Genomic DNA, 18,450 nt, shown 5'->3' on the forward strand with positions numbered 1-18,450 from the left:
GCCTGGGAGCCCTTGGGGGAGGACTAAGGCATTAGTCGAACATCTTTAGAGCTGCTGCAGAAGTGGAAGAGGCTCCCGCCACCACGGCTGCACTGGCCAGCCATGAGCTGGCTTCTGGCTAAGTGGTGCTGCCCCTGTGGAAGTGCACTGACCACCAGGGGTAAGCTCCTACATTGAATGTCTGCTCCCTGGTGGTCAGTGCACATCATAGAGAACCAGTCATTCCCTGCAGTTCTATAATTAGGGTCAATTTGCATGTTCTCCTTTTATTATATAGGATATGTATTAGCCTGACTACTATCATACTGTCTTTCATAAATATATATGCTTTATTTAAACTCACTGGAAAATGATTAATTGTTTAATAACTGGTTTATGAGCAATTTGCTAATCATTTGGAAAAAATAAGATTGTGTATTTTCCTCATACATTTTAAAGCAAAATAAATTCAAATGTAATAAGTATCAAGTTGTAAAAATGAAATCATAAAGATATAAGAAGTAAATATAGAGGTATGTTTACATAATTGTAGTATACAAAAAGAATTTGTAATTATGACACAAAAGTCAGAAACCGCAAAGAAAGGAATTGGTATATTTGACAATATAAAAATTCAAAGAAAACAATCCAAAGTCTATGGGACACAGTGAAAGCAGTCCTGAGAGGTAAATTCAGAGCTCCACAGGCCTACCTAAAAAAAAAAAAAAAAAAAAAGGTAATAAATTATCTAACTCAAGAACTTAATGAATTGGAAATAGAAAAACAAGGAAAGCCTAGAGTGAACAGAAGGAAGGAGATAATAAATATCAGAGGAGAAATAAATGACAAAAAAATATAAAAGATCAATGAAACTAAGAGCAGGTTCATTGAAAGGATAAACAAGATTAATGAACCTGTAGCCAGGCTCACCAAGAAGTAAAGAGAGAGAACCCAAATAAATAAAATCAGAAATGAAAGAGGCAAAATAACAAACAGACCCCACGGAAATACAAAGGACTGTAAAAAAAAAATACTATGAACAACTCTATTATAACAAAATAAACAACCTGAAGAAAATACACTTATTCCTAGAAAAATACAACCTTCCAAAACTCAATCAAGAAAATTCTAAAAATCTCAATAGGCCGATAACTATGGAGGAAATTGAAGCAGTCATCAAAAAACTTCCAGGAAGCAAAAGCCCCGGGCCAGACAGCTTCACAGGGGAATTTTACCAAACATTCAAAAAAACAACTACAACTTATCCTTCTCAGACTATTTTAAGAAATTCAAGAGGAAGGCACATTTTCAAACTCTTTCCACGAAGCTAACATTACCATAATCCCAAAACCAGATAAAGACAACACAAAGAAAGATAAATACAAGCTAATATTCCTGATGAACATACATGCTAAAATCTTCTCCAAAATGCTAGCAAATTGGATTCAGCATTACATTAGAAAGATCATACACCATGACCAAGTGGGAATTATTCTGGGGATGTAAGGCTGGTACAATATCTGCAAATCAATAAATGTGATACATTACATGAAAATTTGAGATAAAAATCACACAATCGTATCAATCAATGCAGAAAAGGCATTTGACAAAACCCAATACCTTTTCCTGATAAAAACTCTCATCAAGGTGGGAATAGAAGGATCATACCTCAACATAGTAAAAGCCTTATATGACGAACTTACAGCAAAAATCATACTCAATGGGCAAAACCTAAAACCATTTCCCCTAAGAACAGGAACAAGACAGGGATGCCCACTTTCACCATTCCTGTTCAACATAGTACTAGTAGTGCTAGCCATGGCAATTAGACAAGAAGAAGAAATAAAAGGCTTCCAAAAAGGAAAATAAGTAAAATTGTCATTGTTCGCAGATGACATGAAACTGTACATAGAAAACCCCAAAGACTTCATAAAAAATTACTAGTCTTAATAAATGAATTTGGCAATGTAACAGGATACAAAATTAACAACCAGAAATCTATGGCTTTTTTATACACTAATAATGAACTCACAGAAAGAAAAACTAAAAAAAAAAAAAAAAAAAAAAAAAAAATCCTATTTACCATTGCACCAAAAAAATTAAAAGACCTAGGAATAAATTTAACCAAGGAGGTAGAAGACCTGAACTAAGAAAATTACAGGTGCTAAAAAAAGAGATAGAGGAATATACCTTGTTCATGGATTGGTAGAATAAACATTATTAAAATGTTTGTACTACCCAAAGCAATCAATATATTAAATGTAATCCCCATTAAAATACCAAGGGCATACTTCAAAGAGCTAGAACATACTCTCCAAAAATTCATCTGGAATAAAAAGAGACCCTGAAGAACGTGAGAAATCTTGACAAAGAAGAACAAAGTTTGAGGGATCACAATGCCAGATATCAAGTTAGACTACAAAGCCACTGTCCTCAAAACTGCCTGGTACTAGCACAGACATATAGACAAATAGAACAGAACAGAGAATCCAAAATTTGACCCAAGCCATTATGATCAGTTCATATTTGACAAAGGAGGCAAGAGCATACAGTGGAATCATGACAGTCTCTTCAATAAATGTGTTGGGAAAACTGGACAAATCCATGCAAAAAATGAAACTAGACCACCAACTTACACTATACACAAAAATAAACTCAAAATGGATAAAGAACTTAAACATAAGATGGGAAACCATAAAAATCTTAGAAGAAGCCATAGGCAAGAAAATAGCAGAAATTTGTCATAGCAATATATTTACTGACACAACTGCTAGGCCAATGGAAACTAAGGAGAAAATAAACAAATGGGAATACAACTAAATAAAAAGCTTCTGCACAGCAAAAGAAATAATCAACAAAATAAGAAAGCCCACTCCATGGGAGAACATATTTGCCAATGTTGTCTCCCATAAGGGTTTAATATTCAAAATTTATAGGGAACTCATACAACTTAACAAACGGAAGACAATCCAATAAAAAAAAAAATGGGTAAAGAGACACTTTTCAAAAGAGGACATAAAGTAGGCCAAAGGCATATGAAAACATGCTCAAAGACACTAATCATCCAAGAGATGAAAATCACAACAATGAGGTACCATCTCACACCTCTCAGAATGGCTATCATCAACAAATTAACAAACTACAAGTTCTGGAGAGGATGTGGAGAAAAAGAAACTCTCTGCATTGCTGGTGGGTATGCAGACTCATGTAGCCACTGTAGAAAATAGTATGGTGTATAGTCAAAAAATTAAAAATGGAATTTTCATTTGACCCAATAATGCCACTTCTAGGAATACTTCCCAAGAAACCAGAAGCACCAATCAGAAAGGATATGTGCACCCCTATGTTCATTGTGGCACAATTTACCATAGCTAAGATTTGGAAAAGCTTAAGTGCCCATCAGCAGATGAGTGGATTAAAAAACCGTGGTACATCTACACAATGGAATACTATACTGCGGTAAAAAAGGAGTTCTTACCATTTGCAACAGCATGGATGGAACTGGAGAGCATTATGCAAAATAAGCCAGTCAGAGAAAATAAATATCACATGATCTCACTTATTTGTAGAGTCTAATGAATAACATAAACTGATGAACAAAAATAGAACCAGAGTCATAGAAGCATTGAACTGACTATCCAATTTATGAGGGAAGCAGGGGATGAGGGGGAAAGAGGTCAACCAAAGCACCATTATGCATGCATATAAGCATAACCAAAGGACACAGATTAGGGGGTGAGGGCATGTGCTTGGGGTGTGGGCAGTCAAGGAGAGGTCAATGGGGGAAAAAGGAAACTTACGTAGTACTTTAAATAATAAAGAATTGAAATTTACAAAAAGACAACTAGCCGAAACCGGTTTGGCTCAGTGGTAGAGCGTCGCAGTGAGGACTGAAAGGTCCCAGGTTCGATTCCGGTCAAGGTCATGTACATTGGTTGCGGGCACATTCCTGGTAGGGGGTGTGCAAGAGGCAGCTGGTCGATGTTTCTCTCTCATCGACGTTTCTAGCTCTCTATCCCTCTCTCCTCCTTTATAAAAAAAATCAATAAAAAAATATATTAAAAAAAAAGACAACTAGTGTTGGTGCTGGTATGGAAAAAAAGGAATCCTTGTACACTGTTGGTGAAAATGTAAATTTGTGCATCCATTATGAAAAATAGTATGGAGATTCCTCAAAACATTAGCAGTCCCTCTTCTGGTTATATAACAAAATGATATTAAATCAGTACCTCAAAGAGGTATTTTCACTTCCATGTTCATTGCAGCAATATTTACATTGACTAAGATGTAAAAATAACCTAAGTATCTGTTGACAGATGGATAGGTAAATAAATTTATACACATTTTATATACATTTATATATAAATTAATATATACTTATCTATAATAATAAAAGCATAATATGCTAATTAGACTGGACATTTTTCCAGATGAAGCCGGGGCTGCAATGGCTGAACCCCTTGCATGAATTTTGTGCAAGAGTAGGCTTTCCTTCCCCCAGCTGTCAACACTGGCTTCCCTCTGGCACCTGGGACCTGGGCTTCCCTTACAGCCCTGGCTTCATCCAGAAGGTCATCTAGAAGGACATCCAGAAGGATGTCCAGTCTAATTAGCATATTATGCTTTTATTATCTATACTAATAAAAGGGTAATATGCAAATTGGTCATGACACCCTCACAGTAACAACCAAACAGCAGATGACTGACAAGCAGGCTGTGTGGGGCAACCAGGCCAGCAGGGGGGTTAGCAAGGGGCAACCAGGCCAGCAAAGGGGGGGCTGTGAGGGGCTACTAGGCCAGTGGGGGGCCACTTAGGGGTAACCAGGCTGGCAGGGGGGCCAGTTAGCGGTTATCAGGCTGGCAGACAGAGGCGGTTAGGGGTGATCAGGCTGGCAGGCAGGTGATCAGTTAGGAGTCAGTGGTCCTGGGTTGTGAGGGATGTCTGACAGTCAGACATGCCACAAGGGGTCCTGGATTGCAGAGGATCCAGGCTGAGCTGAGGGCACCCCCTTTCTCTCCTGCACAAATTTAGTGCACCAGGCCTCTAGTTATTGATAAAGGATTATTATCATATTAGCTATAAAAAAGAGATCTTGCCATTTGCAAAAACATGGATGAAAATGGGGTACCTTATGCTAATTGAAATAAGACCCACAAAAAAAAGTACTGCATGATCTCACTTATATGTGGAATTTTAAAAAGTCAAGTACATAGAAGCAAAGAGTAGGATGATAGTTACCAGGGTGGGGAGGTGGGGAAAATACGGAGATAGTTATTAAAGGGTATAAAGTTGCAATTACATAGGATGAGTAAGTTTAGAGATTTAAAGTACAACACAATTATAACTAGTAATATTATACTGCTTACTAGAAATTTGCTAAAATATTAAATTTCAGTGTTCTTATCATACACAACAAAAATGTCACTATTTGAGGATATGTGAATTAGCTTGATTTTAGTAATAATTTTACTATGTATATGTATATCAAAACATATATTTTAAATATAAACTGTGTGGCCAGAATATTATGATCTCTGAACACATAATAATCTGGCCACTCAATGTATATCCTATATAATAAAAGGCTAATATGCAAATTGTCCCCTCGACTAGGAGTTCGACCAGCAGACAGGCCAGCCAACCACCCAAGTCCTCTCCCTATGGCCAGGCTGGCTGGACCCCACCCATGAATGAATTCATGCTCTGGACCTCTAATAATCTGAGTGGCCAGATTATTGTGTATTCAGAGATCATAATAATCTGGCCACTCAGTGTATATGTATCATTGAAACATAGAAGAAAATAAATCCATTTATTTTAATATTTTTGACCAAATATGAGTTTAGACTTGAAGTCCAGTATGCTGAAAAGAAACTAAAAATGCATCAAATTTACAAAAGCTATAATTAGGATGTGCAACATAAAAAAAAATACCTTGAGAACTTCCTTCAGACAAACAGATGGATGCTTCATCATTTCTATCGTTATCTTCTTCTACTTCAGGACCAGCTTCCTCTCCTGTTGTGAGTGCAGACAAAGAACCAGACTCTGGATGCTCAGAAAAATCAGCAGGGCCTCCCCTTGGAGGTGGAACTTCAATCCCCATTAAACGATATTTTCTTCTTCTATTCCCAATCCAAGTCTTTATAAGAGAAATATAAGAGGAAGCTTTGTAAACATAGAAACTTAGCAGTCTGATCATTAAAATAATGAATGAATGTTCTATAAAACATGATTAAAAAGATGAAATAGGTATTTAGAATAATGAAATTTTATTATGGCTCAATAAGTTAAAATAAAATAATTTTCATTTTTTACTATCTTATTAGCAGAAATATTTATTTAAATATGCAGACTTTCAAGAAATATTTATTTATTTATTTATTTATTTATTTATTTATTTATTTCGGTAGAAAATAATCCACCAAATATTTCAAAGGGAACACTAATTGGTTCCTTCTCTAAAGGGACCAGGCATATAGCTGAAATTATAATTCATCTCCTATTTTGAATATTGCTCTTCATAGGTGAAAATGTCGTTTATATTAACTTTGTTTGGCTCCATGTTACCTGGTTATTTCAAGTATTCTAAATTTTCACTTCATTGGATTTAGAACCGTTTAAAATGTTTTTTTTTTCATTAAAATAAGTTTAAACTCACAGGAAGTTGAAGAGATAGGTCTTCATTCAGTTGCCTCCAATTACCTTTTTACATAATTATAACATAAAAACAAAACAGGAAATATATTACAAAATATGTGTATACACTTCCATGTTCCTTTATAACACCACTAGGGGCCCAGTGCACGAAGTTAGTGCACTGAGGGGGGGGGTGTCCTTAATCCCAGCCTACACCCTCTCCAATCTGTGACCCCTGTGGGATCAGGCCTAAACCAGCAGTTGGACATCCCTCTCACAATCTGGACTGCTGGCTCCCAACTGCTCACCTGTCTGCCTGCCTGATTGCCCCAACTGCTTCTGCCTGCCAGCCTAAGCACTCCACTGCCAGCCTGATAGACACCTAACTGCTCCCCTGCAGGCCCAGTTGCCCCGAATTGCCTTCCCTTGCAGGCCTGGTCAACCCCAATTGCCCTCCAGTACAGGTCTGGTCCCTGATAACTGCCGTCCCCTGCCAGCCTGATTGCCCCTAACTGCCCTCCCCTGCAGAACTGGTTCCCCCCAACTTTCCTCCCCTGCAGGCCTGGTCAACCCCAACTGCCCATCTCTGCCAGCCCTGTCACCCCGAACTGCCCCAACTGCCCTCCCTTGCCAGCCTGTTCGCCCCTAACTGCCCTCCCCTGCAGACCTGGTATTCTCCAACAACCCTCCCTCCCCTGCTGACCTGATCACCCACAACTTCCTATCCTTGCTGGCCATCTTGTGGTGGCCATCTTGTGACCACATGGGGGCAGCCATCTCATGTGAGGGTATTGTAGTTAATTTGAATATTCCCTCTTTATTATATAGGATTGTTATTCTCCTTCCTTCCTACCATTTCCAATATTTGGCAAATAATCTATATTTTTAAGAATTCTATCTAATAAAAGGGAACATGCTTGTTGACCCCCCCCCCACATTGTCGCAAAAGATGGCAGCACCCCCATCCAATAAGGAGGAAATATGCTAATTGATTGTACTGCCCTCAAAGATGCAGCACCCACAGCCAATAAGGAAGAAATATGCTAATTGTCTGCCATGCCATACTCAAAGATGGCAACACCTTTAGCCAATAAAGAGGGCATATGTTAATTGGCCACCACATCCTCAAAGATGGCAGCACCCACAGCCAAAAGATGGCAACCCTGCTGGTGCACCTGCCTCTGGAGTCCCTCAGTCCTTTTAGTCCCCCAGCCGCCCAAAGTCAGCCCAAGGCACAGGCAAGTCACAGATGGTGGCTGCCCAGCCGCCCATGGCTGCCCAAGGCACAGGTAACCAGGACTGGCCAAGGCTTGCGCTGCCAACAGTGGCAGCAGCAGAGGTGTGATGGTGCGTTGCCTTCTCCTGATTGCCGGATCACCTCCTGCCCTGGAGGGCTCCCATACTGTGAGAAGGGGCAGGCTGAACTGAAGGACTCCCCCTCCAGTGTCTAAATTTTTATGCACCGGTCCTCTAGTGTTATATAAATGGAGCCATATAGCACGTGAACTTTAATTTTTATGTATTTATTTGCTAGAGGCCCAGTGCATGAAATTTACGCACTGGGGGAGGTCTCTCAGCCTGGCCTCCTCCCTCTTGCAGTCTGGAACCCCTTGGGTGATGTCCACCTGCCAGCTTGTGACTGGATGGCCTTCTGTTGCTGCATGTCTTGCTGCTTGAGCTTCAGTAGCTACTGCATGTGCACAGGCTGGGAAACCACAATCTGTCCTGTGAACACCATCGAGTGGGAGAGTCAAGTGTGGAGGCAGGCTCTCCTTGAGTTTCCCTGAGTCACTGAGTTGTTCAGATTGACTGCCTTCTACAGAGAACAGCACCAAAATTGGACCTAAGCCAGCAGTCAGACATCCCTCTCACACTGGGACCCATCGGGGGATGTAGCAGTGTACCAAGCAGCAGGCAGCCAAAAAGGAGTACAAATCAGGACTGGGCACCACACTGCTGATACTCATCTTGACCCACTTCTGTTGCTCAGTAGTGTTGCCATGGAATCAGGAGATGCTCCCACTGTGGCAGCTGCACTCACTATCTGTGAGCCAAGCTTCTGGCGGAGTGTTGCTCCCCCTGTGGGAGTGCACTGACCACCAGGGGGAAGATCCTCCATTGAGTGTCTGTTCCCTCGTGGACAGTGTGCATCATAGCAACTGGTGTTTCCATCAGAAATTCTGCAGTTCGGTCAATTTGCTTATTAAGGTTTTATTATATAGGATTTTGCATGTGACTTTTTTTATTGTATAAAGTTTTACTTATGTCTCCTTTTTTCCATGATTAACTCCACACCAGCCATTCCCATCTTCATGAGCAACCCCCCAGAGCCCCATTCACTGTGTCCATTGGTTATTCTAATATGCATGCATACCAGTTCTTTGATTGTTCTCTAAATCACCTCCCCCCCCCTGCTCCCCGCCCCCTTCCCTGCCATTTATCTCTAGATCTATTTTTGTTCATTAATGTTTATCATTATATTCCACATATGAGTGAGATCATGTGATATTTATCTCTCTCCAACTGGCTTATTTTGGTTAGCAAAATGCTCTTCAGTTCTATCAATGCTGTTGCAAATTGTAAAATTTCCTTACTTTTTATACCATTGTGTAGATATAACTACAGTTTTTTAATTCACTCATCAACAGATTGACACTTAGGTTGTTTACAAATCTTAGATATTGTAAATTGTGCTGCTATGAACATCGGGGTACATATATCCCTTCTGATTGATTGGTTTCTTGGGATTACAAGGTCAAATGGGAGTTCCATTTTTAACTTTTTAAAAATATTTTTATTGACTTTTTACAGAAAGGAAGGGAGAAGGATAGAGAGTTACAAACATCAATGAGAAAGAAACATCAATCAGCTGCATCCTGCCCACTGCCCACTGGGGATCTGCCCACAACCAAAGTACATGCCTTTGACCAGAATCAAACCTGGGGGTCTTGAGTCCACAGGCCAACACTCTATCCACTGAGCCAAAACACTTATGGTGCATCTTTAACTTTTTAATGAAACTCCATACTATCTTCCACAGTGGCTACACCAGTCTGCATTACTACCAATAGTGCACAAGGGTTCCTTTTTCTCCACATCCTTGCCAGCACTTGTCATTTGTTGATTTGTTGATGATAGCCATTCTGTCTGGTGTGAGATGGTAACTCATTGTTGTTTTGAGTTGTGTCTCTCTGATTATTAGTGACTTTGAGTATGTTTTCATATCTCTTAGCCTTTTGTATGTCCTCTTTCAAAAAGTGCCAATTTAGGTCCATTCCCCAATTTTTAATTGAGTCATTTATCTTCCTTTTGTTAAGTTGTATGAGTTCTCTGTACATTTTGGAGATTAAACCCTTATTGGAGATAACATTGGCAAATATGTTCTCCCATGCAGTGGGCTTTCTTGTTGTTTTGTTGATATCTTTTGCTGTGCAGAAGCTTTTCATTTTGATAGTCCCATTTGTTTATTTTCCCTTTAGTTTCCATTGCCCTACAAGTTGTGTCAGTAAAGATATTGCTATGATATATTTCAATATTTTGCTGCCCATATAATCTTGTAGGATTTTTGTGGTTTCTCACCTTACATTTAAGTCCTTGAGCCATTTTGAATTTATTTTTCTGTATGGCATAAGTTGGTGATCCAGTTTCATTTTTTTTTTTTTTGGATGTATGACCGAATTTTCCAGCACCACTTATTGAGACTATCTTGACTCCATTGTATGTTCTTGCCTTCTTTGTCAAATACTAATTGAATATAATGGCTTGGGTCGATTTCTGGATTCTCTGTTCTGTTATGTTGGTGTATATGTCTGTTTTTGTGCCAATACCAGGCTGTTTTGAGAACCATGGCTTGGTAATATAGCTTAATATCTGGTATTGAGATACTTCCAATTTTTTCTTCTTTCCCAGGATTGCTGTGGCTATTCAGGGTCTTTTTTTATTCCAGATGAATTTCTGAGAGTTGGTTTTAAATCTTTGAAGTATGCCATTGGTATTTTAATGGAAATTACATTGAATCTGTAGATTGTTTTGGGTAGTATGGACATTTTAATGATATTGATTCTATCAATTGATGAACACGGTATTTTCTTCCATTTGTTTATGTCTTCCTCTATCCTTTTTTTTTTTTTTTTGCATCCTGTAATTTTCTGAGTATAGGTCCTTTACCTCCTTGGTTAAATTTATTCCTGAGCATCTTCATTTTGTGTGTGTGTGTGTGTGTGTGTGTGTGTGTGTGTGTTGCAATGATAAATTGGATTATTTTAAAGTTTCTCTTTCTGTGAGTTGATTATTGGTGTATAAAAAAGCCATAGATTTCTGAGTGTTAATTTTTCATCCTGCTATCTTGCCAAATTTATTTATTAGTTATAGCAATGTTTTGATAGAACACTGTGAAAGCAGTGCTAAGAGGAAAGTTCTTAGCATTATAGGCCTACTTCTAAAAAAACAAACCACAAGAAAAACTGGTAATAAATCATCTAACTCTGAAACTTTAAGAATTAGAATGAGAGCAACAAGAAAAGCCCAGAGTAAGCAGAAGTAAGGAAGTAATAAAGATAAGAGTGGAAATAAATAACATAGAGAACAAACAAACAAAACAATACAAAAGATTAATGAAAGCAAGAGCTGGTTCCTTGAAAGGATAAGACAGACTGATTAACTTATAGCCAAGATCACCAGAAGTAAAGAGAGAGGACCAATATAAACAAAATTAGAAATGAAAAAGGCAAAATAAGAACAGATCCAACAGAAATATGAAGAATCATTAAAAAATACTATAAACAGCTCTATTCCAACAAACTGATCAAACTAGAAGAAATGGATATTCCTAGAAAAAATATGACCTTCCAAAATTCAATCAATAAAAGACAAAAAAATCTGAATACACCAATAACTATGGAGGAAATTGAAGCAGTAATAAAAAAAAACTTCCAACAAAGGCATTGGGCCAAACAGCTTCACAGAGGAGTCTCATCAAACATTTAAAGTAGAATTAAAATTTCTCCTCCTCAGACTATTCCAAAAAATTCAAGAGAAAGGCATACTTCCAAGCTTTTTCTATGAAGCCAGCATTACCCACCCACGGCCACCTCCGCCACCATCTCTGCGGCTGTGCGCTGCCACCACTGCCACCTGGTATGCCCTATCCGCTGCATCCGCTGCCTTTGCTGCCTCCTGCAAATGTCACTGTGCACCTCACCCCACCCTGCCCCACATTCAATGCCGGTGCTTTCCCTCCAGCAGCTGCAGCCACCTTGCTTTCCACTTTCCCTCCCTCTTTCTTCTATGCTGTCTTCAGTCTTCACTCCTCCCTTCTTCCTTGTATACAAATTAACCGCCGTTTTTGTTGGGTTAACTTGTATACTCACTCTGATTGGCTTGTGGGTGTGGCTTGTGTAGCAGAGTGATGGTTAATTTGCATATTACTCTATTATTAGGTTAGATGTGGTTCTTTGTGACTAGCTTCTTTCACTAGCATAATGTTGTCAAGATTCATCTATTTTGTAGCATATTTCAGTATTTAATTTCTTCACATGGCTCTATAATAGTCCAATATAGGCATATGTCACATTTTGTTTACCCATTGACTTGATGGACATTCGTGTGTTTTTTTCCTACTCTTTGGTATTATGAATGACGCTGTTAAGAAAATCCATATATAAGTTTTTAAGTTGACACATGATTCATTTCTTTGGGTTATATACATAAGAGTGCAATTTCTGGGTCATATAATTAATTTGTTAAAATTTTAGAGGATGGTTTTAAAAAGTGACTAAAACATTTTACATTTTCACCAGAAGTGTATAATTGTTCCAGTTTCTCCACATCCTAGCTAACAGTGGTAATCTGTCTTTTTTATTCCAACTATCATAGTAGCTACTAAGTGGTATCTCATTGTGGCTTTAACTTTTATAATTACAAGTAATGTTGAACATCTTTTTGTGTGCTTATTAACCATTTGTATATCTTCTATGGATAAATGTTTATTCAAATTCTGTGCTTATTTTACAAACTGCATTATTTGCCTTTTATTATTGAGATGTAAGAGTTCTTTATATACTGTGGATATATGTTTCTTATTAGACATATGATTTGAACATATTTCCTTCTATTATGTGAGTTATTTTTAAAAATGTATTGATGGTATTATTTACATAACCTCATATAATTTTTAAAGCTTTCATTTAAGATGCTCATCAACAACACCATGAAAATTATTGAAAATGTCTTACCCGAACTATTTCACAGTCAACATTTAATTCAGTTGCAACTGCTTCAATTTTTTCTCTACAGATAGATCCAAGGCTGGTCATGCCATTGTCCCAGTACTTCTTAAGGGTGGCTAAGTCTCTGTCACTGAACTGAGTGCGGTCTTGTAGCTGTAGAACAAATTTTAAAAATTAGAAAAATCAAAAGAAATACTACTATAGATAGGATCATCCTGGTGAGATGTGTTATGTTACTTTCAATATATACATTAGTTAAATTTATGTAATTCTTACTCTGTGTTCCCCCATTTTGAAATGGACATTTTCATGACATTTATAACATGAAAATTCCCATGATATTTATAACATGATTTTATAACATGAAAGTGTACTAGAATAAAAATTTTAGCTGATGGCAATTAAGTGATGTTTATTGTAAAGGATTATAATCACACAATTTATGTCATTGTAAAAACTACAGATACATTTTAAAAAGAAGAGAATTTCAATTACACACAATCCTGAAAATAACATTTGTTGACATTCTAATGTATATTCTTTCAACCTTTTTTCTATGTTATATACATTTACATTCACACTACATATATTTTAAAAATAACAGGGTTAGGTGCTGGCCAGATTGCTCAGTTGGTTGGAGCGTCGTCCTGTGCACCAATGAGTTGTGGTTTGATTCCCAGTCAAGGTACATAACTAGGTTGCAGGTTTGATCCCCAGTTGGTGCACCTCCAATGTATCTCTCTCACCTGTATGTTTCTCTCTCCTGCTCTCTTCCTCTCTCTAAAGTCAATAAAAATATCATTTGCAACAACATGGATGGAATTGGAGAACATCATGCTGAGTGAACTAAGCCAGTCAATGAAAGAGAAACACCACATGACCTCGCTCATTTATGGATAATAAAGAACATTATAAACTGATGAACAAAAAGTTAGATACAGAGACAGTAAAGCAACAAACAGACTGTCAAACTACAGCGGGGAGGATAGGGAGATATGGGGGAGATAAGAGATCAACCGAAGGACTTGTATGCATGCATATAAGCAAAACCAAGTGAAGAAAAACTCGGGGGGGGGGAGGGTATTTTTGGCAGTGAAGGGGGGGGCAATGGAAAGATATGTACACATATAATACTTTAATTAAAAAAAGTTAAAAAAAAACCTATATCTTGAAGCATGGATTTAAAAAAAAAAGGAAAAAAAAATAAAAACAGGGTCAGGATTACATCACTGTGCTGCCTTTTGATAACTTAATCTAAATTTCCATACACATAGCTTCCTTACAAATGCTATAATTAATTAAAAAGGCATATAAAAATCTAAGAAGATAATGTAGTCCTAAGACAGCAATCATATTTATGACTTTAGGGAGTTTCATAATTAGCCTATCCTTTTTGTTCTTAGGGTTTTTAAACAAATAAATTATGGACTTTATATATTGTTTTAATTCAATAAATCCTGGCTGCATCCCTAGGAAGTAAATTAGAAGCAAGATAGAATATTGATCTTCGATTTGCTGATAAAGAGTCAGGGAAAAAAAGGGTCAAAGGACACATTCAACAGGGCATAGACATAGAGAGTCCATGGCAGATATAGAAATAGGAATATTCTGATTTTATTCTAGTAGCTTTATCCATATGATGTCTTCAATTATCTTAAGAGGTGGTGAAAAAAACTAAAAATGAATTTTAATTAAAATATATCCTGTAAAGCCATATATGTGTATGTGTTTGTTTATGATGAGAGTAAGTGTGAGAGAGCTAAAGAGCAAGAGAAAGCCCATGAGAGTGAGTGAGTTGATAGCAACAGTTACAAATAATGGCATGAGGAATAAGGCTGCCTTTGCCTAAGAAGATATGGTCTGGTCCCACATCGAAACTAGACTTCAGATCCTTCCCATACACACACTGCTTTCAGCATTTCCTTTCCTGCAGAAATTTAAAGTGAAATAATGGGTAATAATGGAAAATAATGTATATAATATATAAAATATAAATAAAGTTATCATAGTTAAAACTCATGTAATACCACACAATAGGAACAAATTTGTTTTGAAGCTACTTCCTTTTGAAAAGGAATTTTAGCTATCATGAGGAAAATCAATATGTGAATTCTTCATTTTCTACCATGATATTGGAGATAGAGTATATAATTAATGTGTCTCTTCATAAGAAATATAGTACATTTTTGTTTCTGTTAATTTCCTTATTGCTAAATCTGTTCTTCCACTTCTTAAAAAAACACACTGATAATAACATTTACTTCAAGTACTAATACAAATGACATGATCTCAATAAATAAACCAAGACATGCCATCCAAAGTTTTAATAAAATGGAATAACCCTCAAGTTATTTACAACATAAAAATCTCATTAGGTACCCATCCTATATTGATTGTTCAATACTTGTGAAGATAAACTTCTGAACATAAAACTGAAAGCAAAATAAATGGTAGTAAGGTCCATCATAACAGCCAGCATAAATATTCTCATATTTTTCCATTGCTATTGCACCAAATTCTTCAATGCAAGCTAGCCTAAATTACTGTCAGAAAGGAAGAAATGAACAAAAACTGAAACACACTCAGGCAATTAATTTGTAATTCATTTAGAGGACATCCAAAGCTGATTCATCTCTTAAAGTGAACTAAATAAAACCTGATTTGATTTGTTAGAAACATGCTGGATGTCATACTTAGCAACGCTGAAAATGACTTATGGCAATACCTATGAAGTAGAAACTTATGGAGGAAGAATGGTTATTTTTAAAGCCCCTAAAAGCTTTAAATAATAAAATCTATAATAATAAAAGCCTAAGCGACCATCACAACTGAACAGACGACCAAACAGGATGTGTGGGATGACTAGGGCATCAGGGGTGTTAGTGAGGGGCGACTGCCGAGGGGGCTGCGGATCAGGCCCAGAGAGAGGCCTGCAGAGAGAGGCAGGTTCTCCATAGCAGCTGTTGATCAGCAATTGCCTCTTTCTTTCTCTCCCAGCTGTGCCAGCAGCCGTGCCTCTGTTTCTCTCTGAGCCTTCTCCGGGGCTGTGATCAGCTGTGCCTCTTTGATAACCCAGCGATAGGCCCAGAGACACTGACTAGAATAGAAACTGTCCAATCAGAACCAAATCTGGGTGAAGTGCCAGGAGCCAATGGCTGCCTAGGAGGCAGAGCTTTTAACACTGATCGGCATAAAAACCAACCAATCAGAACCTAATCTGAGTGAACTGCTAAGGCAGAATCTAAGGTGGGGGCTTAGGAGGGAGGGGTTTTAAGGGCAACAGCTGTTTGGTGTAAGGTGTAAGAAAGCAGTTCAATTTTTTCATGACCAGTTTGGTAGTATATTGCATACGGCTGGTTATCAGTCCAGATATAGGGATTATGTGTTTTTGTCTGCCAAGAGCATCTCCTCCTGCTAAAAAAGGCTTTCCCACTCCCCACCCCCATTTAAGCAAACCTATCCTATATAATCTATCTATACTACTAAAAGGGTAATATGCTAATTAGACCAGGTCAAATGGCCATCTTCTGGACTTCCAACTTTCTTCCAGATAAAGCCATGGTGGAGGGAGCCGAGGCAGAGGCAGTTAGGGGTGAACAAGATGGCAGGGAAGGACAGTTAGGGGTAACATCAGGATGTCAGAGAAGGTCTGTTGGGGTCAAAATCAGGCCGGCAGGGGAGGGCTGTAGGAGGAAAAATCAGGCCAGCAGGAAGGGCAATTGGGGGCAACCAGGCTGGCAGAGGAGGGCAATAAGGGGTGACCGGGCTGGCAGGGGAGGGCAGGTGGGTGTGACCAGGCCAGCTGTGGAGGGCAGTTGGGAGCAATCAGGCCAGCAGGGGAGCAGTTAGGCATCAACCAGGCCAGCAGGGGAGCGGTTGGGAGAGGGATGTCCAACTGCCAGTTTTGGCCTGATCCCACAGTCGGACATCCCCCAAGCAGTCCCTGATTTGAGAGAATGTAGGCTGGGCTGAGGGAACCTCCCCACCCCCCATCATAAATTTTATGCACTAGGACCCTAGTATTAATTATATTCTCTATGCTATATTTACATCCCTAGGTAGTTGTAACTACTAACTTGTATTTCTTAAACTCTTCACCCCTTTCATCAAGTTCTCCAAACACTCTATTCTGGTAACATCAGTCTGTTCTCCTTATATATGAGTCTGTTTCTCTTTTGTTTATTTTGTTCTTTTAGATTCCACATGTAAATGAAACCATGTGGCACTTGTCTTTCTCTGACTTATTTCACATAGCATAATATCCTCTAGGTCCATCAAAGCTGTCACTAATGGTAATATTTCATTCTGTTTAATAGCCCAATAATACCATGTATATTTGTACCAACACTTTCTTATCTATTCATCTATTCATGGGTACTTAGTTGCTTCCATATCTTGGTAATTGTAAATAATGCTGAAATGAATATAGGGGTGCATATATTCTTTTGAATTGGTGTTTTGGGTTTCTTTGGATAAATATCCAGAAATGGAATCTCTGGGTCATAAGACAGTTCCATTTTTAATTTTTTCATAACAACATATTGCTCTCCACAATGACTAAATCAATCTGTGTTCCCACCAACAGTGCACATCTAGATCAACATGTAATTGCTTGTTGATTGATTGAAGACAACCATTCTAACTGGTATGAGGTGACATTGTGGTTTTAATTTGCATTTATATGATAATTAATGTCATTGAGATCTTTCAATATGTTTATTGGCCTTCTGAATGTCCTCTTTAAAGAAATGTCTCTTCAGGTTCTCTGTTGATTTTTCCACTTGATTTTTTTTTAGTGTTGAATTCTTCAAAAATTTTAGATATATAACTACTAAGGATGTATCATAGGCAAATATGTTCTTCCATTCAGTAGATTGTCTTTTCATTTTGTTGATGATTTCCTTGCTTTACAAAAACTTTTTAGTTTGTTGTAGTCTCAATTTGTTACTTTTTTCTTCTGTTTCCCTTGCAGAAAATATATTGCTAGGAGAAATCTATCTATCTATCTCTATCTCTATCTCTATCTCTATCTCTATCTCTATCTCTATCTCTATCTCTATATCATCTATATCTATATCTATATATATATAAATCAGTATCGGTCTTGACCAGGATGACCAAAGGACTGACCATTAGTCTCTCCCTGGCCCATAGGGGACTGGCAAGCTGTGGCAGGTGGCAAACAGTGAGTGGCTCATGCAGGGCCAGCCCCGACCTTTCCCTCTCCAACAGCACAGTGGAGCCCATGCCAGGTGGAGGCAGAAGAGTCACACCCCACACCCCACCAGGTTCTCAGACCCCTGTGCCAGCATCGAGACCTCAGATTCCTGTGCTTTGTTATCCGCCACAACTCCATGGCCCTGGCACTGCCCAGGCAAAAGTTTTGCATGGCTCATCTATCCAGCCCGGAGCCAGTTTCTCCATCAACACTTGCCATCTGCTGCCCACCTGCTGCTAAGACACCCAAGTCAAGGACTTGCTGTAGGGAGGGCCCAGATATTCCTTCCCACCCCCAAGGGTCTGGCGGCCTTGGCAGCACCTGAGCCCATGACCTGCCCCTGGTATGATGGGTCTGGGCTAGAGATCCACAGCCCCTCCTCTGCA

The 18,450-nt window shown here is 38.4% G+C and overlaps 1 protein-coding gene across 1 annotated transcript in view; it reads right to left on the reverse strand.

Moving 5' to 3' along the window:
• HDX (highly divergent homeobox) overlaps positions 1 to 18,450 on the reverse strand; it is a 137,577-nt gene that overhangs the window by 28,540 nt on the left and 90,587 nt on the right. Inside the window, exons 5-6 of the mRNA XM_084869597.1 lie at positions 12,853 to 12,999; positions 5,915 to 6,122 (exon numbers count right to left, since the gene is read on the reverse strand). Of these exons, the coding sequence (XP_084725723.1) occupies positions 5,915 to 6,122; positions 12,853 to 12,999 (355 nt within the window). The remainder of the gene's footprint in view (positions 1 to 5,914; positions 6,123 to 12,852; positions 13,000 to 18,450) is intronic.

The sequence above is a fragment of the Pipistrellus hanaki genome, assembly GCF_964339955.1.
Source record: "Pipistrellus hanaki genome assembly, chromosome: X".
Classification (NCBI taxonomy): domain Eukaryota; kingdom Metazoa; phylum Chordata; class Mammalia; order Chiroptera; family Vespertilionidae; genus Pipistrellus; species Pipistrellus hanaki.